At 38.1% G+C, this 27,408-nt stretch overlaps 1 protein-coding gene across 13 annotated transcripts in view; it reads right to left on the bottom strand.

Moving 5' to 3' along the window:
- Positions 1 to 771: 771 nt before the first annotated feature.
- Positions 772 to 27,408, bottom strand: part of MAPK8 (mitogen-activated protein kinase 8) — a 185,838-nt gene continuing 159,201 nt past the window's right edge. For 9 of the 13 annotated variants that reach the window (XM_080401698.1, XM_080401699.1, XM_080401701.1 and 6 more), the window contains 11 exons: positions 21,014 to 21,180; positions 19,195 to 19,324; positions 17,917 to 17,975; positions 17,648 to 17,786; positions 12,734 to 12,899; positions 7,747 to 7,818; positions 5,628 to 5,810; positions 4,679 to 4,803; positions 3,660 to 3,723; positions 2,131 to 2,208; positions 772 to 1,119 (listed from right to left, as the gene is read on the bottom strand). In XM_080401698.1, coding sequence (XP_080257824.1) covers positions 974 to 1,119; positions 2,131 to 2,208; positions 3,660 to 3,723; positions 4,679 to 4,803; positions 5,628 to 5,810; positions 7,747 to 7,818; positions 12,734 to 12,899; positions 17,648 to 17,786; positions 17,917 to 17,975; positions 19,195 to 19,324; positions 21,014 to 21,135 — 1,284 coding nt within the window. In that variant the 5' untranslated portion in view covers positions 21,136 to 21,180 and the 3' untranslated portion in view covers positions 772 to 973. Of the gene's footprint in view, positions 1,125 to 2,130; positions 2,209 to 3,659; positions 3,737 to 4,678; positions 4,804 to 5,627; positions 5,811 to 7,746; positions 7,819 to 8,166; positions 8,239 to 12,733; positions 12,900 to 17,647; positions 17,787 to 17,916; positions 17,976 to 19,194; positions 19,325 to 21,013; positions 21,181 to 27,408 lie in introns of all 13 variants that reach the window. The other 4 variants (XM_080401693.1, XM_080401694.1, XR_013930378.1 and 1 more) reach the window with 4 other exon arrangements.

The following is a 27,408-nucleotide window of genomic DNA, read 5'->3' as shown; positions in this document are numbered from 1 at the left end:
CCCTATTGCGTTCCTGTCGGTCCCCCTTCTACCCAAAAAGCACTTGCCTTGGTAGACAAAACTAGTAAGAAACAAAATTCCCAAGAATCACATATTACATGAAAGTATATAGCTACAGCATATTCATTTTCCCTCTCGGCAGTCTAGACATCCTGGATACACTTCGTTTTGTGTGTATGAAAACAGGCTACAAGCTAGAAGTAAATTGTTTATTGGCATTGCAATGTATTATTCATGAAGTATCCTCGTGTTTTATGGTGATCACAAGATTTGGCATGCCACAAGTCTGCAGAAAACATGACTTTGTTAGGCTAGGTATTTCTGCAGCTTTCAGTATATGCTTTGCTTTCTTAAGTTTGTAAAACCAGCCAGATGAGGTTACTTTGCAAAGAATTGTATACTGTTTCTCTAAAAATATTAATTGTTGTTCTTGCTGAAGAATTATAGGCAAGTGGCTAAAATGAAAGAGGATTTTGTTCACTGCCAGCACCACAGTAGCATGCCCAACCACAGCTGGCTGCACTGAATTCTCTCCCACTCCACCCGGACATGGACGTATGACCAAGCATAAAACTTTGAAGGATATCATGAACAAAACATCTGGAATAAATCCTAATTAAAAACCTGAAAACCTATAAAATCTTAAATAATTCATTATATGGTAATGACCACAACATTAATATGTGCTTTGATAAAACAAATCTTACAAATTCAGTAAAAAAAGATCAGCAGCATAATAGTAAAGCAAATATGCAGATTTTAAAACCACAATAAAAATTATCAGGTTTAATATTTTACAATTAAGTACAGCAAAAAAGTGGCTGCTTTTAACACAACTTACAGTTTAAAATTACAGCACTTTATGATTTCTACGATTATTTTTGAAAAAACACTCAAAAATACCACCAAATTTTAAAGGTGCCCTATTAATGACTAAAAGGACCCCCCTCCCACCCCCAAAAAGACCAAGTAGTCATCTGCAGCAACCCAGAGGTCCAGCTGAGGTTTCTAGACTGCTGTCTGTATCAGAGGCCAATGTTGGATCTGTTGACATTGAAGACACATCATTGACAGATGACGATGAAGATGGATGTTGAGAGCCATTGATCACTGCTGCACCTGTGCTATGAGAAACAAAACAGCAAATCAGTTGCAGATACAGTTGCACGGTTCAGTACTTGCATTAGTCTGCCTCTTCCTAACAGTCAAGTTTCCTCTGTTTCAGCGAGTTTGAAAAGATGTGTCTCAATCCACTGTCAAAGTATGTAAAACCCACAAGTCTTTTACGTGGGCCTTAATGAACGGTATGTCAAGAACCACAGAACTCACATGGCATGACACCTGTCAAATCACACTAAATGCTAATGGGTGACGGTTAAAAATCACAGACACAGCACTGCATAAAGCCAGAGCTAAGTTCCCTACAAAATGTGGACACTCAAAGCTAGAATATATCTACATATTTTGATAAAGAAAGAGGAGGCCTGTTTTACCCCCATCAGATTCTCCCCTTCAGGCTGGAAAATAGTTGGTGTCCAGCCACATCGCGTACGTTCAGTCTCAGATGCACAGTGATCTTTCAGAGTCTGGACTTCGGCAGAATCTGAGCAGAGTCAGCTACAGCCGTCCAACCCCTGCCATCATTTTTCAGCAGTGCAAATGGAGTTTTACCAACGGTCAGTTAATGGGTGCATTTTGCTCCAAAACTCAGCAGCAGTTGCTGAAAGCACTCCATAATTTTCCAGCTTAGAAATCCTGCTTCATTACTTACATATGTGTAAGTAGTGGTTATATCTTAATTTGAAACTGTACCAGCTACATGTTACGCATCTAACCAGATTATGGCAATCCAGTACCACTACATACCAAGACATTTCTTGAGGATTTAAATGAATGAAGCATCAGTTACACAGGGACAATAACAGAGGAATTAATCAGGTCAATAAAAACAGATGTCAACCCCACACATTCCATTCAAATAAGCAATATCTCAAAGGCAAGTCAAGAGGTTATTGGTCATTTAAGAGCCATATTTGTGAGTTAGGTTACTCTTGGATGTCTTGAACAGCTTTACTCTCTCCCGACCTACAACTTAATGCAATTTTTTACCATGCTTTTATTGTAACCAACCTAAAGGGGCTGGTTGTCCACGTATAACCCCGTTCTTGGTTCTCTCCTCTAAGTCCATGACTTCCTTATATATCAACTCTGAAAATGCAGAGAACAGAGGGCAAAAAATGAATTTGCAAACCCAAGACTGGATTGATAATGCATCTCCCATTAAAATGTACATTTAAATTTCATAGGTTTATTACTGACCAGAAGGCTTCTAGGCTAATGGCAGCTAATTACCCAGAAAAGACTTCAGTTGTGAATCTACAGAAGTAACAACAGAAAAGAAGGACTAAACATGTTAGATGCAGCTTGTAAGAACTGACTGTCAGAATACTACTTCTTATCTGTCACTGGCAAACTAATGTAATGTACAGTTTGGAAGAAAAAAAAAGCATTTAAGAATTATAGTTTCAAGGGCTGTGGGAGTCTCAAAAGTAAACTCCATATTGCTCGAAATACCCTCAGCACATCTGCTTCAGAAGGGGAAAACTTTGCTTGGAAGGAGGTTGGTAAAGAAATTTCCACAATTCTCCCTATCTTTGCCTTTATCATTAAATCTCATTTCCTAATAGAAAGAGACATAAAGTGTGGTAGTACTAGATTTTACAGACTTGTGTCCATTACCAGCCAACAAAATGAAATTGTAAAAAATGATTCATGAAACATTTCCCCTGCTTTATTTTCTCTGGGGATAAAAAGGTTATACAGGTCTAATATCCCTTCCTAGACTTTTTCAGTATGGAGTATCAGATTGCTTAATGCACTAAATTCTTGCTTAAATGCAACATTTATAGTTTACACAGCAATGTGTATATCCAATTTTTTTTTCACACTAGAACCTCTGCAATAATACCATGCTTTTTAGAAGCAATTTGAAAATGAAGCACAAGCTTTACAAGTAACAAAGATGTTCCCCTAATATTTTATCATTTTACACTTCACATATGACCAGGAAATATAGATGCTAAACCAGTACTGAACACTAAAGATCACACTCTTGAAGGTACAGCTCCTAGGTCATGCTACAATCCTTCCAGACCTCAGCCCCAGCTACTTTATCAGCTGTGGGATCCAGAGAACCACCAGCATCTCCCAGAGCAGCTGTAACCTCACTGTCTCACCCATTACCAACGCTCCTTATGGCTTCTTCTTTCAAATCCTCTGCTTGATTTAAGTACAGCTACTGCTAATGTATTCTTCACTTGAAGACTAGTCCTTCTACTTCAGATTTACATTGCTCAAACTTCTGCATCTTTTCCAGCTGTAGCAATTTGCCCAGAAGAGTTACCCCCCAAAACACCTTTGCTTTATGCTTTGCAAAAGTAACTGAAATGAGCAGGTCTTAAGTTCGCTACAAAGGTTCAGCCTCTTCACAGGAAAATTTTTAGTGTCCCAACAATCAAGTTGAAAGCACTAATCTATTCCTTTGCCATTCCAAGCAGTTTAAGTAAATATTGAGTTGCCCAGAAGAACTTTAATAACAGTAATCATTTGGTCCCAGCCTGCTCCCAGGAGCCTTATTATACTTCAAATGCCCTTCTTACCTTTCCACTCTTCTATCGTGTGTTCCCTCTCATCTAACTGCTTATCTGGTATCTTTGGCGGAGGCTGAAAAACAAAACTAACTCATGATAAAGCAATCAAAGGCATACAAAACCAGAATGAATGAAAAAATTAATGTAAGCACTCAGAATATGAACCTGATTATAAAATGCTGTATTTATATGGTTATATATGCTCTCATAACCTGGACCTGGCCTATTTTCTAGATGCTGCTACGTGTTTGAAAGTTCTGATTAACAGATTTGCTTACATTACTGTAACAATTAAAACAGAAACTGAACCATCTGGTAAAATAGCTCCTAAGTGCAGCAGTCTCCAGCACAAGGAACTCTTTTCTATCTGTTAGTTAATTACTAAATTAACCCTCTAGCTATTACAGATCAGCAGAATTCTAACTGCAATGTTTATATCAAGCTTCTTTTTCTTAGTGGGCCATTACCAACCACCTTTCTTTTAAAAGAAATGACGCTTTTCTCATAAGCTGAAATTGTCCTGATTTTTTTTTTTTTTAAGAAAACTGTTCAATTAATCCCTTTGCTCATTAGTGTTAATAATTGAAAGCTCAAGATCCTGTACTCAGATTCTGCTGAAACACTTATTTTCTAGTGTAAAAGTACTATCAATTGCTACAACTAATGAAAATATTTCTCTCACCCAGGAGTAAATACCTTAGAATCCTATCAAGGCCAATCAAACCACACTGAAACAACTGAAGCTCAATAAATTAGAACCCTATATAAAGGATTTCAGATGCATTACTACACATCCAGGCGATTATATAACACAAACACACACAAAGAGGTAACAGTGTGCACCCATTCTTAATACTATTTCTAATAAACATGTATATCGATGCCAATAAAAATTATTACAGGTCAGTTAAATTTCTAGTGAAACACATAGATCATGCAATAATCTTTCAAGCAGTTGTATCAAGCACCACAACAAGCTTGCTTTAGTACAGCACCCTCCTAATCAGAGACCTGGAACAAGAACTTACAGCTTCTGCTTCTGATGGATCATACCAAACATTGATGTATGGGTGCTGCAGGGCTTCATCCACAGAGATTCTTTTAGAAGCATCTATAACCAGCATTTTTGATAATAAATCCCTTGCCTGACTTGCTGCAAAAGTGAAATTTTCTATTTAGACTCGTGCCATATATAGTGCACACAATACAGTATTTCAAAGCTCATAAGAAGAGGAGACCTGGAGCTAACAAATTCCAGTTTAATAGCTATGCAACCCTCGCATCATTTGCAGTTTAGGAAAGTGGTTCGTTTGATGCAAAAAAATTTTTTTGAAGAATTACACAGGTGGGAAAGGGATTGGGCATGTTTCACTACGCATTTTCAGCAAACAGTGCCCCTTAGTGTGACATCCTTATGTGAAATATAACCCAGCTGGCACTACAGCCTTGTCTGGAATAGCAGTGGGCAAGCACCCACTGCCCCTCTCCTACAGTTTACGGGGGAAAAACTGTCACGTACTGTCAGTCACGGAAAATATGCTGAGTCTGCGACTCCACTGAGTAGGTGAATTTTAGAACCACTTCACTTATTTCAGTAACTACAGGATATCTATATATTATGGATATAAAACCTTCTTTTCATCCCTACAGAAACAAGATCTGCTCTGCCCACACAACTTCTATTCTACCCTCCCCCCACTCTTCTCTTAATCGTGTTAGCATCTGTCATTGAGAGCAACAGATATATTTACATTTCTTTATAAAAGTATCTCCAGAATAGGAGCTGTTTCAGAGAAGATGAGAAAATGGAGATAAGCATATGCCAGCACGTTCATCCACTCCCATGATATAAATATTGTAGTACTTAAATTCTTAGTGAGATGATTTTATAGCAAACAAACCCCAAGATACATTCCTTTCAATATATCACAGTTTCAAAACTTTTAAAATATACAACACACAGAAGACTGACCTTACCTTTAAGCTTATTGTGTTCAGAGTCAGCTGGGAAAAGGACATCTGGAAACAGTTTTTCAAAACTATATCCAGCATATTTAGGTCTGTTCTCCACATAAGTTCGGACTGTAGGCTGTAATTTCTTCATAAACTCAGGGCATGGTGTTCCTAGCTGCTCTATAACTTTGTTCCATTGATCAATGTCTAAGGTTATGCAGCTAAGAAAAACACTGTGTCTAATTTTCAGCTAGAAAGTTACGTTAAAACCACATGAAATAACCAACAGAGAGAAAACGCAGAAAATTATAACAAAGTAACAAGTTCATTTTCATTACTTAGGACTACCTTCTTAGAGAAAAATGAAACAAAGCAAGACTATGATAGTGTAGTCAAGGCAACACGTACTTTACTCAAAATCATTATTAGCAAAGGATATACTTCAGACAAACAGAAAATTAAAAGACATAAAATGTATTAAACAAATTTAAATAAAGGCATTGTGTGGGTTCTGGAGAAGACCTCGCTTCCTGATCTGATTCCCAGCAGTCCAGCTACCACCCATCACCACCTCAACCCAGTCCTGCACTCTCCCAAGTCAGCGACCTCTCACTAACGACATGCAACACTGAGCACCGGTGGGCACACCAAGGTCACATCTTGGCCCACACAGGCCAATCACCATTTTGTCAGAGACCTGAATGCAGAAGTTAAGTTTCCAGCATGCAACGTCTTCATTGCACAAGGTAAAGTGGAGATTGACCAGTTTTGGCAGAAGAATTTAATAATGTTACTGAATCAAAAAAAAAAAAAAAAAAAAAAAAAAAAAAAAAAAAAGAGAACCACTTGGCTCAGAAATTTCTAGTTGCAGATGGTTAGATGCTGGGAGAGAGCTCAGATAAGATTTTAGATAAGATTTTATATATGCTTATCTCGTTCATATATTCTCCCCAGCTTCTCCTTTTCAGCTACCATCAAAGACCGGATACTGGGCTACCTAAACCTTCAGCTGGATGTAGCAGCCCTCTTCGTATGTTCTTAAAACTTAATCCTTTACGTAAGGATCTTGAAGCTTTACAGTGCTTTAGTACAGGGCTTGAAAATAAAGAATTTGCATTGTATGGCACTGAGCCTAAACTGCAAAGCCATGCTAGCAAACCAGATGCATAAAGCTAAGCGTGGTGCAGCCCATGCAATGACAGCACTATGCGTAAGTAAGGATGCCCTGGATCTCTTCACTGTGCCTCAAAAATCTTCACCCAATCTGCACCCCAAAATGATTACTAAACAGTTAACCTGCAGCAAAAGCAGGAAAGATTTCTGACAGCATCTATAAAATTGGAGTGTAACTACTAGTAAAATAAGTAAGATGCCAAACTCCAATCAGATCCATCAATATTAGCAATAATCCAGAGGTTTCAGCTCTATTTGCTTAGAGCACACCCTTTGTCTGAAGTATTATTCAGGACAAACCAAACAGATACCACCAAGCCAGTCATGGAACAGAAAGAGAAATGCCAGATATTTCTGAAAGCTGTCTGCAGGTTCATTTCTGCATGCAAAAATATAAAACTCCAGAGTGTAACTAATGATGCTGGTTAGGAATTTTTTGTAAACATTTCCGATAAAATGTAAACTGGTAACATGCTTGGGTACTAAAAAAAATTAGTAAGTTATTACATAAAAATGATCTCCAAAGCAAAAACCAATGCATGTGAACTAGTAAAACACCACCTAAACAACAACAAAAAATTAAAAATCTGTCTTAAATGTGACAACATCCAAAAGCAATGGATAGACATATTAAACTGGAAAAAGAAAAAAAAAAAAAAAAAAAGAGGAAAAAAAAGGAAAAAGGAAACAGAAGCCTGTTTGCCCAAGTGGTATTTTGTTCATCTTGCTTAGCATTAACCTCTAAAGACAGTTATACACATTAATGCTGTGTTGTGGTTTTGCTTTAAATGGTATAACTGTAGACAGTTTTGCAGCTTCCTAGAACCAAAGTAATGAACTTGTAAATGTCACTTTGAAAAGGCAGTTTAAAACCAGTATTTTAAAAATTAGAACCACCTTAATCTGGAACTATATTGCTGCAGTATCTTTTGACCTTTTACAACTACATCCCAGGCCAAAGTAAGGATACGATCTGTACCAGGAAATAAAACACCACCTTTGATCATTTCTCCCATGATGCACCCAACTGACCAAATGTCAACTGAAAACAAAATGCAATGATATTAACATAAAAGATAGTTATTAAAATAAAGTAAATAAAAATATCTAGACACATACACATGAAGTGACTATAAAAAGCGTGTGTAATGAAAATGAGTGAAGGTGAATGTATGCTAACTACAGGACCAGCAGAGACTATGTCCTACTGCTAGGTGCAGCCTGAATATAAATGAAGTTCTTAATTTTTTTTAAAGAGTATCACAAGAAAAATCCATGTCCATTTAATAAAAAAAAAAATTGTACAAGATACATTTTCATGACACAACATTAATAAAAAAGGTTAATCACTTCCTAACTAATTCAACCTGCTGCAGCAGCACAAGGATACAGTCCCTTCCTGGAAAGAGGATTTTGTGGCAAACCATTTCGCCCATAATGCACCCCACAGACCATAAATCCACTATGTTTGTAGCACAAAAAGAAGGAAAAGCAAAGCAAACAGTCATTTAAAATTAAAAGCAGCGTAACATGACTGCATCCTATAAACTGCAGACACAGCACAGGAAGAAGAGCAAGTCTTTTATCAAAGAAATCACTTTGAAACACACCGTATAGAAGGATTAGCTTTTAACTGTCTCAAATACAAGGCAGAAAAACATCCTTTTGTTTAACAGAGTGCTAGAGCGAAAGCTAGAGCAGAGGGGGGCGGGGGGGGGAGAGAGAGACACACACACACACAAACCAAGCAGACCAAAGCCCATCTCCAAGCTCTGAGGCTTGCAAAGCCACCTTTGCCAATGGACTAGATCGGAGCAACAAAGGTAACTTTATTTCTTGGAAGTAATTTCACTGTAATTTTAAAAGCAGCAAAGCAAATTGACCTTTAAAAATATCGTGTATGTAAACAACTTGTACTTTTAGGAGGAGAATTAATTGGCTATTACATAGGAATTAAGATCTCCGATCAAGTATTTCCTAAAAGTCAGATTACCATGCATCTCTCTCTCCCTTTAAATAAAAAACAAACACAATCAGTAAAAGATCACTTAGAATTTTAGAGGATCAGTTAATGACAATATTAGTATGCTCCTAAAAATTTTTCATTTAAAATTATTTGTTTAAAAATATTTCTCCAGTTATGCTGAGATAACATCTTAGATAAAAGAAAAACTCAAAAGCAAATTTTTTGTATGAAATACACATTTCCTACATTACCTTAAAATAAATCACTCGGAAGACATACTCAAAGATGCACAAGCTTACTTTTTACAGGTATGCCCATTTCTTTTACAGTTGCTTTCAGAGAGACTTAACTCTGAACGCAGAAGTTTTCTTGAAGTCTTATTAATGAAATTGTATTATTATGAATTCTTTTATGTCAAACATGACACTGGAATTTCAATTGAACAGATAAGTAGGGGATTTAAATGAGAATAATTGTATACTAAAAATTACATGTAAAAGTTCTGAAGGAGCTCAACAATGTCAAGCAAACAACGTTGCTTATTAAAAATATTCCTTCCTCCTTATTACAAGTTCCTCTAAAATAGTATCCAAATCATATGATAGAAGATCACAGTTGTGCATATTAATAGGTCAAAATTAAGGGCCTGGTTCATTTAAAAAATTATTGCCAACAGTTTATGATTAAGTGGTTTCTTCTTTTAAAACTCTTTGAATACTTAAGAGCAGTACCTATGCTTTGGCTTAGGAGACCCAAAAATTTGAAGTCAAGTTTTGCATTTGACTTTTTAAATAAAATTCTGAATGTTGACTTTTTCACTTCCAAAACAATCTGCTGCTATCACAACCCAAAATACACCCAAAATAAATGTAATTAGTTTGTGTCCAAAATTATAAAAACACCACACGTAACTGCATGGAGAAGCCTGGGAGGAGAAATAACGTGTGTCAGAGACTTAGATTCATGCCTCAGACAACATATTACTTCAGAGGCAAAGAAAAACATTGGAACTCATTCTTCTGGTCAACCTACAGAACCAAACTTGTTATGTTTGGGGGTGTTTTGGTTTACTGCTTCCATTAATCAAACAAAATCTGTCTATTTATAGGTCTCTAAATTTCTTATGAAGCTAGGGCTGCTCCCGTGAATACTTGTATAGAAGACTGAGTACAATCTCATTACAGATTTGAAAAAATCTTTTTAAAAACCTACTGCTTGTCATACAGAGCATATTTTATTCTTAAAGTCCTTGTTTGGAGTAAATCTACTATTTTCTACAATTGTAAGAGAAAAAATACCAAGTGAAAATGAAGTTCCAACCCAGTGTACATACCAGGAAACTTAAAAGTAGTCATTTCAGAGGGTTTGGGGTTTTCCATGATTTTCAGTGCTGCCTTCCTGATAATCATACACATAGCTGCACATAAATCTAAATACGTTAAGGTATGCGTGCACTAACAGTTTTGGTGTCCTTTTGTTCTGAACTCCTTGAGTTTGCAAGGGCTGGTTTCTAAATGTAAAATACCCAAACGTGCTTCATCTCCTTCAGTATTAAAACCTATGTAGAAGTTAACTCTGCAATCACTTTATTTGGGATCTTTGCTAGTTTTAAAACAAAGATTTTGTGTGTATGTAGTACAGTACCAAAAAAGCACTACTCTGCTGTATATATTTATCTGTCATCTAAATGTACCCTGCAATCCTGCTATGTAAGTTCAGCAGGACACTGAAATGGCATAAAGCTGCCAGATGACCCTGTTCAACTGAAGTGAATGTTAATGTTAACCATTAGTTAGCTGCCAATTTTCAATATTTAACTCTGAATTAAATAAATTAGCTTTTAATTTAACTATGGGTTTGAAGGGCTAAACCTGGCATCAACGCTAACAGGCGAGGATCCTGGCCAGCCCATGGTTCTTACTGTAAGAACATCCTTGCTGCCTGCCTCCCACCCCTCGGCAGTCCTGCCTCTGGGTCAGGGGAGCTCCACGATGAGCAAACTCATCAGGCAGCGGCTGAGCAGAGTCACAGTTTACACAAATAGCCTTTTAATGACAGCAGTACAGAAGGAAATGCAGATCGTCTTCTGATTCAGCCCACAGATTTACTTTTACATTCTTCAAATGTGTCATTCCCAACTCAATGACCACGTATTTGACTTTGGGAAGTTGTGACTGTTTTTCACATTAAAGTAAATTTATTTATGTTCTGCTGCACAACACAATTTAAGCAACGCAGTCCTGTTGCTTAAAGGAACAGGACTGTCGCCAGCATGATAAGGTGCTCGGGAACACAATATTTAAGTCGCATAATAACGTAAGCAACGTTTTGGCAGAAAGAATGTTTCACACTTTTGCAACTCAAACTTACTTAATATTTAAGAGAAAAATGTAAACTGGGCAAGCTAATTCAGAAAACTTGTGACTTTCATTGTATCAGCTCCTTCTGTAATGCATGACTCAAGACTACAAGCTTTAGGTTCTTTTATCTAGCGTCTCTTAAGTGGATGACGAAGTCTTGGGGGGCAGGGGGAAAGAACAATAAAGTTAAATATATGCTTCTACACAACTTCAGCACTTAAAAAAATAACTTTAAGTTCAACCTTTGACATCTAAATTATAAGAAAAACAGCCACCCATGGAGGCCATTTGAAGGAAAGTGCACCCTGTCGTGCACACTAATGATCCAAATTGAAATAAAAACCACAGCCTTGCAAAAAAAGATCTACTCTCATTCCTTTCAGCTGGCTTCTTTCATTGTCAACACTGATAGAAGTTATTGCTCTTGACTTCTAAACGATAACAAAATCAAGTCTCTGCACACAGCCACTACTGTTTACGCACAACCTGATGTCACCTGCCATAATGGTACGCAGTTGCCAGGCAAGTTTACAGACTACTTAAAGAATCCTGAAAAGCAGAGCCAGCCCCAGTTGTGTCAGTAACACGAGCAGCCGTGCCTCAGATCACCAAGAGACAGCTAAGAAAGCCTCAAGCACCATGGCATCTCATGGGCCTTACTGCAGGACTGTTTAGAGGGTTTAAAATACCTTCAGCAAATGGTGACCTGTGCGCGCTGTACCTGCCTGAGGTGGGAACACCAAGTGAGCCAAACTGACCACGGTGACGGTGGATCAATGAAATGGCAGCATAACTGGGGCCACTAAACAGAACTTCAGGAATGACACGTAACTTCGGTTTCCTAAAGGGTCCTAGCTGTTTCATTCAGAAGATGCAATGTACTTGATTGTGTGCTTCCTTCAAATGCCATATCCTTTCCTTATTTTCTTGTAGAAGGTATTGAAAGAAGGGTCACAAAGCAAGTATAAAGAGAAGGGAAATAAATGTATGCAAGCAGAGGGACAAAGGAAACAAACTTCCTTGGAAGTCATCATGGACCTCGAATCTATGATGCTTCAGGACAGCACTTCTCTGCATTCTTGTCTCCAGTGTATTACTGAATATTTCTTCAACAACATTAAGAACTTAGTGCAACAGGTTTAAAATAGGCTGGTTTTAACAAGTAAAGAAGTAAGTAAGTAGCTTTAGCTTGCTTGTTCCTAAGTAGCCTTTAAATTTCCTACATCCTGAAAAGCTATATTCAATATAGTTATGTAAACATTAAATTTAGGACACACATTTACAGATGAACTACAATTTACATCCTCAACAGGAATAAAGTCAGGTGAAGGTATATATCACACATTAACAAAATGTATTTCCAGTTCTTCCTGGATGGAACCGAATCTATCAAGCAAGTTATTTAAAATTTTAAACAAACAAGGCCCTCAATTTCTTCTCCTATTAAATGCAAACATTTCTGATGGGTTGAATTGAATAAACAAATTGGCCTATCCAGAATCTGCATTTTGGTCACAAAGCTAATTTATAAAATTTCTACAGCTTGAAAAAAGCATTAACATGTAAAATGTGGTGTGCCAAACAAAAAAATAAAAATAAAGCTATGCCAAAGAAAGACTATATTTGCTGACCGTTTTCTTTGTATCCCATCCCTAGGATGACCTCTGGTGCTCTGTAGTAACGAGTCACTACATAAGGCGTCATCATAAAACTAGTTCCTGCAGTTCTGGCCAGTCCAAAGTCAAGAATCTTCAAAGTGCAGTCTGACTTTACTACTATATTACTGGGCTTTAAATCCTTTAAAAAGAAACATCATATATGACTGCTAAGACAAGTACAAAGTACTCTGTGGTTCACATTTTTAAAAGATAATACTGCTAACATTAAACCCCACATACACAACTCTGTTATTGCTATAACTGTTGTTTCTTTTCCCCTTGCATTAATTCATATGCATTCAGCAGACTACAGAATTAATTCCCTTATTGTGCTTGTAGATTTATATATCTATAAAAGGAAAATACAACCAGCGTTACAAGGTATGTTAGCAATGTCTGAAATAAATTGAGGTTAGTAAGAAGTGTTAGCTCTGAGGAAAGATCTAGCAATTGCTCACTGGAACAAAGGTTATTACTGTGATGCAGAACACAGGTAACATGACAATTGCTGAAATCACTTGATGAAATAATCATCTTGACACAAGCATTATTAAAATTATAATATGAATGTAAAAAGTAAAAGGTTTCTTTGCTAGTTGAGGCTGCATTACCTCTTTTGAACCAATGCAGAAGTTTCTCTGAACAGGAAGGAAATCCCTATGCTCACACAGATCTGCCTTCCCATTTAGAGTTTAGTTTTATGCTAATTTTGGCAACCAAACCCAAAAAGGCCCCATTGAAAAACTACCAGAAATTAACAGAATCATTAAACTGGAGTGGAAAGTGCCCTGATACAGCTTCCGACCATCTTGGTCAGAAACCTGGTAACTGTATTCTCTTCGCTTGAACCCTAAAACCACATTGACAATAGTGGCTTTAGAACATCTATTTATACAGACACTATGTAGGCATACTTGGTCATTATCTCAGGAGGATCTTACACACATCTGAATGTCACAGATTAAATATTACAGAGTAACTTTAGAATAACTTTGCCATCATAAAATCATTCATAGCACACAGGCCAAGGTAGATAAGGTTTGGATCCTTTCTGCCTACACTCTACTAAGATTAATGAGAGAAAAACCAGAGACGTGGCAGGACTCCAGCATTTGAGCTGCAGGCATTTGATAAGTAACCCTATCCTTCACTGTTTCATAAAGACTTAAAAGTTACTATCTGCAAGATATATGTAGTTTTCATTTTTACTTGTATGGCTTTCAGCAAACTCCTCGGAAGCAAATAAAGCTGCATTAAAGACAGAGAGGATGCCACAAAACAAGAGTTCCAGAACAACAGAATTTTAGTGGATAATTAATAGTCTTGCATACTTACATAGTCACACATGCACTTGCAAATCACACGCGCACACACACAAAGACTCCGCAGACAACTCTGGCTTAAAAAATTCTTAAATGCCATTAATGAGTTCAAGTATTACAAGGCATTCCAGCTATTTAATATGCGTGTTTCAGACTCTGCTACAATCCTGTTTATTATCACCTTTATTTTTGCACATATCTATTATTTGAAAGGTGTTCACTGCAGAATCCCAAGTGCATGCTCATAGTATTAACTATATTCATCCTCCCCAAAACTGCGGGATTAACACTGAAAGTGTTAAGAGATCTTGTCTTTCCAAAAGAAAAAACACTATGAGGACAAAAAGCATGTAGTTATGCTTTCACGTAGTTACGAAGCCTAGGAACATGTTGCAATTTGGAATACAGAACTGTCCTTCCAAATGATGGAGGCAAGAGTTGACTTACACGGCACTTAAATTCATGCAGAACCAATGCCTCTTATGTTTTAAATAAACACAGGCTCAAAAGCTCCTATGAGAGTGATCAAGTTAGTTAGGCTACATAAATAGATATATTTCTGGATACAGAACCTATAGCAAAAGGCATCTCACCTAACCTTAAAAATGTAAAACGTCAGTGCCTGCAAATCAGAGATTATTCATGGCCGTCTCCCCATTAACCATACAGGGAGAGAGAGGCATCTCTGATGGGTAATTCATGGCTTCTATGTGCTTTTCCCTTTATAAAGAAAGATTTGTGTGAAGGGCTTCCATAATTAGGCACCTTTGTTAAGAGCTCACGATCAGGCAGAATACAATGTTTCAGAGCCTCCATGCAAGACTAATGAGACATTTTGTGTCCTTCAATAAGTCAGCCAGGCACAACTCCGCAATGCTGATCATTCATCCTCAGATTGTAAATTACATCTGAACACGCACTTCTACACTTGCTGGAAACTGTCTCTGCAAAATGTTTTGAACACAGTAACATTCAAGTGGCAATAGCTGTTAAAGACAGTGTAAAGCTACAGTGAAATCTTTACTAAGATCAAATCTTTATCCACTGATGTGGCAACTAAGTATGCCCCCTACACCTTCTAGGTGAAATTGTCTGAAACTTTGATCTCTGCTTTGTTCCGTGCCTCTAATTTGCTACATAAAAAATACTTCTATGGCTAGTAGTATCCAGTGCTACAGGCACATACATAGATTGTTGTAATTCCAGTCACTCAGCAAGCTTTGAAATCATTACTGAAATGCTCAGATTATCGCAGCTATGTTAGAAGCTGAAGAACCCAGTTAAAAACCATGTGAAACTACCAACACCAAAAAAAGCTTAAAGCTTTATTGGACACTGAAGTACACTAGATTCATAGCCAGAATGCTCCACAGGCAGCCACAGTAGTGAAGGCTACGTTTAAGGAGTAACTAGTTTTGGCATAGTAATTAGCTTTAGACACTAAGGACAGTGGTGCTGAAAGCCCAAAAGAAAGGTATGAAGAGTTACTATTGCAGCCACATGGTTTGTGTGAAAAGTCCCTTTCCAAGCACACCCTCCTTATCCTCTGAGGTTTTGTTTAAGTTCCACAGAGAAACAGGATTTTGATACTTTACACTTTGAAGTATACAGGTACAATGCACAGAGCCGGTACGTAATGCAAACGTTTTGCCTGAGCATACTTAACCTTCTAACAATGTCTGAGAAGAAGCTTGTCAGATGAAAATCTACCACCAAGACATGCAAGGGCAATGTATCTGCCGCCCATGTCCTTCAAAACCATCCGTGCATACAGATGTTACTTTTACATAGCAACTGTATCTATAGTCTCTTTGAAAGAGGTTCTCTCTGTAATTCATACTACTGCACAATATGAAGCATTTCAGGCAGGAATTCTCAAGGCTGTCTTTACTCCTGCCCAATTACTACCCCAGTAGTTATTTCTTTTCTGTACCCTACAGGCTCAATGGTTTGCCCGCTTTGTAGGAGTGTAAGCCGCCCTTGAAGCAAGTGAAGTTTTAGAAGCTCCCTCCTCCCTGAGCCAAAGGATCCAAAGGAGAGAAACTCTCTCACATTACCTACTCTAGCAGCTCCATATAATACGCAGTTTTCCAAAAATAAAGACGACCTAGGAAAACCCACAGCATTAAACTTGCATACCTAAGTATGAAGAGACCAGAAAATGTGAAGCTGCATGCAAATCGTTATTTCAATCCCACAGGCGCATGCATTGGGACACAAAGAGCTACATAATCTCAGCCATACGCAAGACAGCACCACAACTGTGCTAAGTAACCTGGTTTAGCTTAGCATTCCCAGAATAACGCAAACAGCCCACCAGCCTGTCTCGATGCCCACACGCAGATCAGGAAGCATAGGGTGCAACGCCTGGTTGCAGGCGACGCTTCTGCCTGCCTTGCCCTGCCCATCTCTTAAAACGAAGCAGTTCAAGGCAAATTGCACGCAAGAAGGAAGACTTGCACCTTTCCTCCATGAGCTCCTCACTAGAATGAGGCAGTACTAGAGCTAGCTGAGCAAAAGGAAAACAGTGTTTGGCCATTCAAACTACATCCTCCTTGAGGGAAAAACAGTACACTGAACAGGAGAGCATCACGCTGCCAGATCCATCTTGCAGGCCATCCAACACCTTGGTCACAATGAGGTGACTACCGAACTGGACAAGCATCCTAACATAGCAGTTTTTGTGGTAGTGCTCAGAATTGCCATTCATTATTTGTTTTGCTGTATACATCAACCATCAAGACAACTACGTAGTAATAACTAAAAGTATCACACATGAATAAGTTTAATTATATCTTTTGCAACATTTCAGAAATAAAAACTTTTAAAACTCTCTAAAAAAATTACAATGAAAAATGTAGTACTGCAGAAATACAGGCTTACGATTTCCCAAAAGAGCAGAGAAAAGTTACAACTTGACAATCTCAAGCAATCTTTACACTACATACAAATATATAGGAGATGTTCAACTTGAACAGGCAACCTTAAATACGCAATTTCTCAAATGGATTGCAACACACACATGCCATTTAAAAAGCAGTAGTCAGTTTTGCCTGTGGGCAGTCTGAGTGAATGCTTTGTGACACACAGGTGTATGAAAGTTCCACTTACAGGTCTTAATCACCATCTGTTTATCTGGAAATGTCAGATATTTATTCATTAGTCTGCTAGTAAAAAAGCAGAAATAAAATGGGCAGTTCTTTAAAAAGATGGGATTTCAGGTTTGGTTACCAAAACAATAAAGGTAGAGACACTTTCAGAGGCTCTTTCCTGCCATGACTACTAAAATAGAACATTATATAAAATTAGAGGAGGCAATGTAACTCACTACAAAAAACTTCATTTGCTCTGTGCAGATTATTATCAAATCATTCAAACAATTCAAAAGGTTCATTCCAGAATTATACCGGAAAAAGTTAAGTGTGATGATTCTGGCTTTCTCTCTCTGCCTATGGACAGGCTATGGACCAACCTTTCTGCTCATATCTCTGATTTTTTTCTGTCATTAAAATACTCAGGGCAAAACCAGGTGCAATGCAAAATATACACAGTTAAGTTCACTTACCCTATGTATAATTCCAGCTGAATGAAGATGTTTGATGCCACACAGCATTTGATAAAGAAGATAGGACATTCGTTCATGGTCTAGTTCCATCTGAATCACTTGGCAGAGATTTGCATCCATGAGCTCCATCACTATGTAGCTTATGAAGAAAAAAAAAAAAAGAAAAATAATCAGATAATACTGCCGTTTTATCTTCTTCTTTCCCTTGTTCATCTTCCTTCATGAATAGTTTTAAATGAATTCTCAGCTTTAGTTCAAATCAGACTTACACGTCTTGAAATTCTTCCAGTGTTTTTTGTGGTGTGAACACATTCAGTAGGCCAATTATCTGCAGGAAGGGGGAGAGGAAATATAATTGTTCCATAGTAAAGTTGCAAAGTCAACATTTCAAAACTGATACCAAGTATTCCGATAAAAACCTCCTGGTACACATGGAAGCTCAAGATACTCAGTGGCGCAACCAGGCCTAACATGCTGTAATAGATGCTAATTATTTTAGGAGTATTTTTCCTCCATGGATCATGTAATCTAAAGATACTCTGTGTGCATTAACAAGATGATATTCAAAACTTAAAACCTCAGGAAGTTAGTCTTCCCCTGCCTCCTACTTCCAGTTCGAAGAGAGCTGGTAGATTTTTATTGTATACGAGAAAAAATAACAAAACTGACAAAAGACCACCTAAGAGAGAACACTTTGTCATTGACAGAGGTGAAGCAGCAACTCCACCCAAAGAGAAAAACAGATTCTTGGACCTGCTTTAGGATGTTTCCAGCTGCTAAGAATGGATGGGATGTGCAGAAACAGGTCAAGCTTCTACTCATCAGGAGTCAGGCAGGTTTGCAATAGTTTATCATCATACAACTGACATTACTGGGTAAAATTTCCTTCAGAGGATCCACACACAAACCACCTCTATCTTAGAAAAAAATACAAAATTTCCCAAGTAGCTAGAAGACAGGGTAAGTCTTCTATGACTCTCTCCTTCCCTAGCAGCTGAAAGGCGATTAAGAGGGAAGGTGAGGAAGACTGCACCCAGCTGTCTCTGAAGGAAAAATGTGGCCAATACCAGCCTTCTGTAGTTCAACTCTGATAAATTTATCACCACTTCTCTCCCCATTTCTGTGATCTGGTCTACTCCACAACTTTGTGAGCACCAGACAGCTCCTGCTGTCACAACACAAGATTCCTAATTCCTTAACACACCAGGGGAAAAAAAATAATTATTACAGCCTTTTTAATCCTATCTGTCCAGCAGCAGCAACAGAAACAATGATGCACTTACCACTCACGGTATTCTTATTTGCCAGCTGCTTGTAAAGTGTGGCAATATAACACTGACTCCCTTCCCAAGTCTGAAGGGGGTATTTAAGGATTGGGCAGGTATTAAAACTAGTCAATAATAGCTCTTCTGAAAGATTCTTATCAGGGAGAAACAACCATGTAACAAAAAACTCTACAATCTACAGAGGATGACATCCTCTGAAGTAACTTATATGACTTTTACAAAGAAAAAATTCTTACGTTAATTCTATAAAACTGCACTCACGTTTTTGTGATTAACGCACTTCATAAGAACAAGCTCTCTGTAGGCTCTTTTAGCATGGGTTTGGTTCTGAAATGGTCGGCTTAACTTCTTGATGGCGACATTTCGTTCAAGGATGGCATCATAAGCCGCACTGTAATTAAAAATAACATTATTACATCTGTGTCAAGGTCCTTGAAGCTGTGGCAGCTGCCACCTTTTTCAGATTACTCATATCACGTCTGCAGATAAACCACATTTCCAGTATTATTCAGCTTTAGGGAGTGTAATAGCAAAGCACGCTTGTATGCTGAGCAATTCAAAATTTAGAAACGTTTCCCAGCTTCATAGTATTAACACATGATGGTCTCCACAAAATAATGCAGGATCTCTGCTTCCTAAAATGTCTTACTGAAGACACTGAGCTCTTGCCACTGATTGGCACTCAAGAACAGACTGCCAAAAAAAGATCCAAAACACTTCAAACACAAAATCCACATCAATTTTATATAAAATCTTCACACTGAAAGGAAGGGAGGACAGAGGAAAAGTAGGTTACATAAAGTTCCCATGCTTTCACTTACGCAGCATCAATGTCAAGATAAAACAAAAAAAAAATGGTAGGAAAGCTTTCACATTTTGATGTTACTGGCTTTTACTTGGTAAAAAGAAAGAATAACATTTTGTCTGCAGACTAATGCCAAGATTCAGTAACACAGGCTGTTTAACTGATCAAGACTGTTACTGGGGACAACTCCCATACATATCACATTTCCATGACAGGAAGGAACGGATTTTGTTTCCTGTAAAAGATAATGCAACAGCTGACTACCATGCAGTCTCAGGAAATATTTATCAGTTACTAAAAATGCCTCAGCAGGGAAAATACTGTGGTTTGTCTCTTATCAACAACGGTACTCAAATCTAACAAAAAACATCTACTAAATCACAAATACAAATTTAAAACCTATCCATACCACACATTCTCAAAACACTGATCTAGACAAGATGAAGGCAGTAAAGAGGTTGCAGGGAAGTGTTTAAGAAGATTATGCTTTTCCCTACCTTTCTCTTCCTTGACGTTCTTTTGTATTTTTATGTCCCTGTTTAGCATCTTAAGAGTTACAATTAATTGGAAAATCTGCAAGTTCCTGTTCTATCTACATCCTTCTCTTGGACATTCAAAAAACTCACAAGAAGCTTAGACCAATATTTATATTTGGGGCAACTGCACAGGAAACAGTGCCTACAGGCAGCTAGTTGTCACCAACCTTAAACCAATTAGACACTCTTCAATCCACACAGCCGAGCTCCTAGTCAAAGAACTATATTATCAAGTCTTATTTTTTTAAACTGCATCAGGTATTTACATATTACACTGACAGTCAGCATCACAAATGCTCACTTACCAGTATCAGGGACTACTTATAATACGAAACTATGTGAATCAGGCCCCTAACAAACCATTTCAAGGATTAAAAGCATTTACAAGCAGCAAATATTATACAGAATATTTCTGGCTTTTGTTTCCCTGTAAGCAGCGTGGCTTAGGATTAGTTTCCTTGTCCAGGGTCCCGCCCTACCCCCCGCCACCGTTTTATGGGATGCAGCACAGCTGGCTGAATTTGCACAGAAAGGCATCAATTCAGAAGGAAGAAAGGACACCGGTCAAAAATCAACAGCAACAGCCCTTGCTGAGGAAAACCAGCCAACAATTACTATCCTGTTTTGCACATAAAAGGTAGTTCTCCACAGTCCTAGTCAGTAACTTACCACAGCTAAAGTACTCAGAAATGCTATTAAGGGAACCTAAAAGTACATTTAAATTTTAAAGAAACCTTACCATACTATCCCTTGTGCGCCTGATCCTATTGGTTTTAAGTTTTGATACCGTTTCAATACAGTGAAAGTAGAGTCCCCAATTTCAACACTGTAGAAATTGTTGTCACGCTTGCTTCTGCTCATGACGGCAACTTAGTTAGATCACTTCATCCAAATTCTGCTTCTGGCCTGCAAAGAAATAGAATTTGAAAAACTAAGATTTTACAGCTGTTTGTATTCTGACAAAAGGCAATATCATTTCTAATATGCAGAAGACACTTCCCAATACTGCATAAGTCCCATATGCAAATGTACGGGTTTTTTTAATGTCTGCAGGAATGAGATGGCATGTGTCTGAAACGTTTTATTTTTAGGAAGAATCCTAAGGTAGGATTCTAGAAGAGCAAAAATGATAGAAAAACAAAGGTGAACGGATGGTAGCCAGTCTTAGACAGCAACAACAGAAGGTCAAAAGGCAGGAAGCTATGTATCGCCCAGAGAGCTCCAAGAGCGCTGCCATCCCTTCACACACACACACACACACGCAGCAAGGGAGCAGGGTTTGGACCAGACACACTCAAGAGGTCCCTTCCCATCTGAATTGTTGCATGACTGTAAATACAAGAGTGACAAAATATCAACACTTCCTCTAGACACTGCAATCAAAAAACTCTTGGTCACAACTGCCAGAAATACCTGTCACTGATGTGGAAACACAAACAGAAAAGGAAAACTGACTTTGTCAGAGATCTCACATACTAGGTCCTAAGAATAAAAGTAATAATCAAGGAAGGAGGGAACAGGAGTAAGAAAAAAGGATGTATATTGCACCAAAATTCCCTCATATTAAAAAAAGAAAGGCAACATCTCAATGCACATGTCGATGGGAGAAAAAAAATAAAACTGCACAGTGGCTTTTACCATTTATCATTTCCTGTTTCTTTGATGTTAACTTTTAACTGTGCACTTTTAATTTTCTCTTTACATGGGTTTTGGGTGTAGCTGTAACAGATGCCCAGTAGTGCAAATTCCTGTTTGCCTAGAAAAAATTTCCTCATTTCTTCAAGAGCAATAGGATGCTGTCTTCCTTTGTTACTAACTTAAGGAACATTTTCCCATATTGTTATCCAAAAGCACCAAGCAGATTCTTAGCTTCTGTACGCCATGACACTATATATTTGTTACATTTTAAACAAGCTTTGAAAACACATACAGTGCAAATGTGGCCTCCACAATTAATCACAGATGTTGTACAAGTAGAATTCTTCTAAGAATCTGTAAACTTACCAAATTCCACTTGCAACTAGCTAACCTGCATTAATTTCAGGTACAATAAAAAGCACTGAAGTTCTAAAAAGGACACATTTTTAACTATTTGGTATAGTATAAATTAAAAATGCACTACCTCAACTAGTATTTATCTCAACAGAAACATCTATTAAATAAGCCCCTTTTCCAAAATACTGTCAAAAAACCGAGCCTCTGTCACAAAGACTTAACTAAATACCAAAGGAGCTTGTAACAGTGTATTAGCAGTACAGTTAAACTCTTCCTTCTCCAGTTGATAAAGGAGGCATAATTAGACAAGGATTGTGGCCTAGCACAAGAAAAACTGTATAGAAGCTGGGGATTGAGACTGTAAACAGTAGCTCTATGGGGTGGAGGAGGGAGCCAAAAAGCCTAATTTCTTAGCAATACATGACACTATCCCCAGCTCTTTCTTCCCTATTCCTTTTATCACTACTCTGCCTCTTTCTCAACTTTTTTCACAGATGCACTCACACAAAGTTTTGGAATAAATATGCCCAAAAAATACATAGTGACAGAAACAACCTTGAATTAAGAAAGAAAAAATTTATTGTGGAAGGTACGAAATCAGCCAAACAAAAATTTTATATGTACTGGCTAACTTGTATTTACTAACCATTCTTTAATTCATAATAGTATTTTTGCCCATAGCAGCACATAAAAGAAATCCTTGCTTATTTTTACTAAGATAAAAAAATTCAGTGCGTAATCTTTCTATAATAAAGCTTTCACTCCCTTCTGAATATATCAGCTTTGCAGACACCCAGGTACTGCCTATAACCAATCAGTCTACCACTCTCTGCTCCAAAGATAAATGAAAACAAAACCAAAAAATAACCCCAAACTAAAAAAACACTTGTACACTAAGTCTAAGTTTCATAATTGAAAAGCTTGCACTCCGGACTATTACAGTAGCTATGCTGGTCCTTAAAAAATCAAGTTTGTAACAAGGTTTGGTATGTAAATTCTCTTTCACTTTAGCCAGTGACTGTATCACGGATAGAGGAGATCACCAGGAAGCCTTACGCTCTCGTCGTCCATCCCCCTGCATGCCGCAGGTGTCTCCCAAAGGAAAGCTGCCAGGGAAGAAGGGGAATCTGCTCACTGGCCAGAGAGAGAAGGCACAAAGAATAGTTTTGCCAATACATGAGCATTGGTCCCAAAGTATTTGGCTGATAGACAGCTTCAGTTAGGAGTACAACATGCAGGAGGCCAGCCTGGCACCAGCCCAGCATCTCACTCATTCTAGGCTGAGTCTAACCTTCTTCAACAATCCGGTTTTGCCATTTCCATTCTCTGCCATGCATGAGGAACAGAAAGCTCATCTCTCTCATAGAGCTGTGTCCTCACCTGCCTTTCCATACCCATGGAGAAAACGAGGCTTATCTAAAGAAGACATGTCTAACCAGGCTTTTTCAAGCCTCAATATAAGTACAAGATGGTTTTGCTCCCCAAGCTTGAAATCAGTTAGAGCTAAAGTTTCTTTTCATTGGACTGTCTAAACAGAGAAGAAACCATCTATAATATCTACTTCAACAAGTAAGAAATATTTAAAAAATCAAGTATTTCACATCTATTTAAGTAGCTATTAAAAATATTAAAAGATAAACTATTCCATTATAGAGTCCTAAAGCAAAATAGTGCAGATACACTATCAAAATTTAGGGCATTTTAAGAATTAGTTATAAAATTGTAAAAAATGCATAAATCTATTACACTTTCCAATCCCAAGAATTATTACACTCCTATCTAAATTCCACAGAAAATACAAACTCCTGCTGTCAATGGTTTAATTATAATTGGTTACTTAAAAAAGAACGAGCTAAGTGTTTGAGGGACATGACTCAGTGAAAGATATAATTAAATGTGCCTCTACCCTGTTGAAAAATTCACCAACTGATGTCAGTCAGGACACTTAGAACTTAAAAATAAAAAAAAGAAAGAAAAAAAAACCCACAAAAAAAAACCCAACAAACAAAACCCCACTTAGTAAAGAATAAAGAAATGCAATGGGAAAAAAAAAAAACAAACCACCATAACCATCTATAAAGGCAATATCATATTGTGGTTTAAAAGGCTTTCCCTGCTACTGGACTCCTTAACATGTTAAAAAACACGTCACACATTTCATCTGAGTAATACTGAACAACTTAAAACACGCTATCTTTCTACTGAGAGTCAAAACCCCTCAGTCTTCTAGTTGCTGGCGTATCTATTTTACTCTTTACAAAATACATTACAAGAATGTTTCAGTGAATGCTTCCCTGTTGGTCATGAAACTTGTTAAGTACCTCTTCCTTCTAACAGATGTTTGTACCATAGCTGTGGGTAGGTATTCTGTAAGCAACCTGATCTACCTGGACCATGCCTCAAACACCCCACTGCTACCTGGACCCATACATCACTAGCCTTGCAAGACTGTGTGGTCTGTTTCTCAGATCACTATTTGGCAATTTTTCCAAGTTCTAGGAAAAGAGTAAAGAGCCAGACTGGGGAGATGGGTTTTGCAGGGCAAAGACTACTTTTGCAAGAACTATTTACAGGAGGAAGTGAGTAAAACCAGCCCTGCTCTCACATACAGCAAACCCAAACTTCTGCACTGTCAGTAAGGCACCATTTCAGGGAAGAGATTGCTTTCTGAAAAAAAAAAGAAACAAAAAAAAGTTTCAAGAACTCCAGAGAAACTTCAAGTCACTGTTATGCACAAGTAACAGCAGTCAAAACACAGAAAAAACCCAAACACTCATATACACCTGGAAAGCTTTTGTACTTCAATATACATTTCAACACAGCATCTCTGGACCACCACTCAAAATTTAATGTTGCAACGTTTAAAGACTAGCATATGCAGAGTCTTGTATCCCAATGAGATCCTCCCCCTAAAAAGTCTACTTTCAATTGTACATTTTTGTTTATCATTTGTATGTGGTCTGCTGAAATCAAGTTAATTTTCCCCAGAGCAGCCCTCATAGCGCTGTGCTCTGTACTGGTAGCTACAAAGGTGTTGGTAACACCCCGGTGTCCTGGCCCCTGCTGAGCAGCGCTTGCACACTGGCTCGGGGTGGGCGAGATCTTGGGATGTGACATAGCCAGGACAGCTGACCCAAACTGCGTACCATGTGACATCTGCTCAGCTACAAAAGCTAAGAGAAAGGAGGAGAAAGGGGGGACATTAATTAAGCTGTTTGTCTTCCGGAGCAACCACTACGCATACTGAGCCCTGCTTCCCAGGAAGTGGCTGGACATTGCCTGCTGATGGGAAGTAGAGAATGACAACTTCTGTTTTCCTTTGGTGCGCGATCTTTGCTTTTGCTTTATTAAACTGCCTTGATCTTGACCCATGAGAGTTTTTTTTCACCTTATTTTCTCACCTCTCTGTCCTGCTGAGGAGGGAAGTGATAGAGCAGCTTGGTGGGCACCTGGCATCCAGCTACACAAACCACCCCAGCATTACTCAGAGTACTGACAGTCAGCACAGTTCAAACCATGTGACGGATGAATGTACCAAACAGGCTAGTTGAACACATACATTAGTCTGTTGCCCAACTGACTTAGATACAAGCCTGAAAAATCTCCATGCAGCTAAACACATGCCAGAGCACATGCAACCAGAATCATGGTAGTTGCTTCCTTTCCCATTATCTGTTAAGCTTCACATGAGACTGAAGTGCAGGCTTATAATAATGGCTATAGCAGAGAAAGAATTCAAAGCACCCTAGACCAACAGATAGGATAGAAAAAAAATGCTACCAATTAAACAGTGATAGCAGAGAGAAGATTGAAAAAATAAGTACGGAGAGAAAGCGCTATCCTGGAGTGAGGAAGGAGTAGTATCTCCACTTATATCTAAATTATCATTCTTTTTTTCTACAGCCCCATGTGCTGTTCATCAAAAATTATCAGCCTCTACTGTGTTAGCAAGAGGTATAGTCTACTTCTCAATTTTAAATGCATGCTCTTCTAGCATAAAACTGACTAAGCTTCAGAAGAAACAGAGTCAAATTTTCAGAAAAGCCATTTCTTGCACGTTTTGTATGGTGAACTATTGTGGGAGGTAAATCAATCAACTGGATATAATGGGCTCAGATCAGCAAAGACGACAGAGGTCTGAGAACATATATATGCCTTCACCTCCCCTCCAGCCCTCCAGCATTTCATCTGGCCATTACAGCTTCCTCAGCCTGAACCAGCCCTGACATTCATCACTTCTGCACCCCTTGTCTCAGTCTCTTACAACTTCTACACAGTTTTGTCCATCAACCATGGACAGTGTAAGCCTCTAACTTTATAAAGAAGTTTACTTCCACTCAGTGCTTTGCTCCCACTCAGCTCTGCACCCATTGTCTCCCTGTTTCTTCATCTCCCATGAAAGCATCTTCAGAAGTGCCTGCTATTGCCCAGCTCTGTAAACACAGCTCCCAGAAGGAAGTCAGACTTCATTTTTTCCAATCTGCTGATTTACTGGTTATTAGTCTTATGAAGTCTAGCTTCAAAGATGCACAACACCAAAAGACTTATTCTTTAAATACTAAACTAAGTCTAAATTTAGAAACTGTCAGACTTTCAAGATTCTTACACAATATATGCCTGCAACATCTTTCATTAAAACATGATTAAGCTATATCAGATAAACTTGCCTGCCTAAAATTTGACATTTTGTTCCATTTTCTAGCAATTTTGCAGAAGCATATATAGGAAGAAAGGCAGGATACAGATTCCAGATTTTTATTATTAATGAGGAAACTAATAATATACTTGTCCCATTAACCATCAGCTTGCCAGAATACTGTCAACTCTCAACACTTCAATCTCCTCTCACACATCAGCTATTGGGCTTTTGCTTGAAAATATCTTGCCTGAGAAAATCTGAAGACATGTCAACCTTTCAATGGCAGCTCGCAGTTACCTAAGATAAGGATACCCCAAAACTGAACCCTAAGATAGTAGCGTGGTTTGGAATATTAACTTACTAATTCTTTAGAGTGCTCTAAGTAGTAATTACCGGAGGAAGGACAATAAAAATGTTAGAAATGGAAGTAACGCTATATCCATACAGTGGAAGTGCCCTAGGGCACCCACAACACTGCACATTAGTCCAACTGCACTAAA

Source organism: Falco punctatus (assembly GCF_963210335.1).
Source record: "Falco punctatus genome assembly, chromosome: 9".
In the NCBI taxonomy this organism is placed as follows: Eukaryota; Metazoa; Chordata; class Aves; order Falconiformes; family Falconidae; genus Falco; species Falco punctatus.
This window is presented reverse-complemented; position numbering and strand designations above follow the sequence as displayed.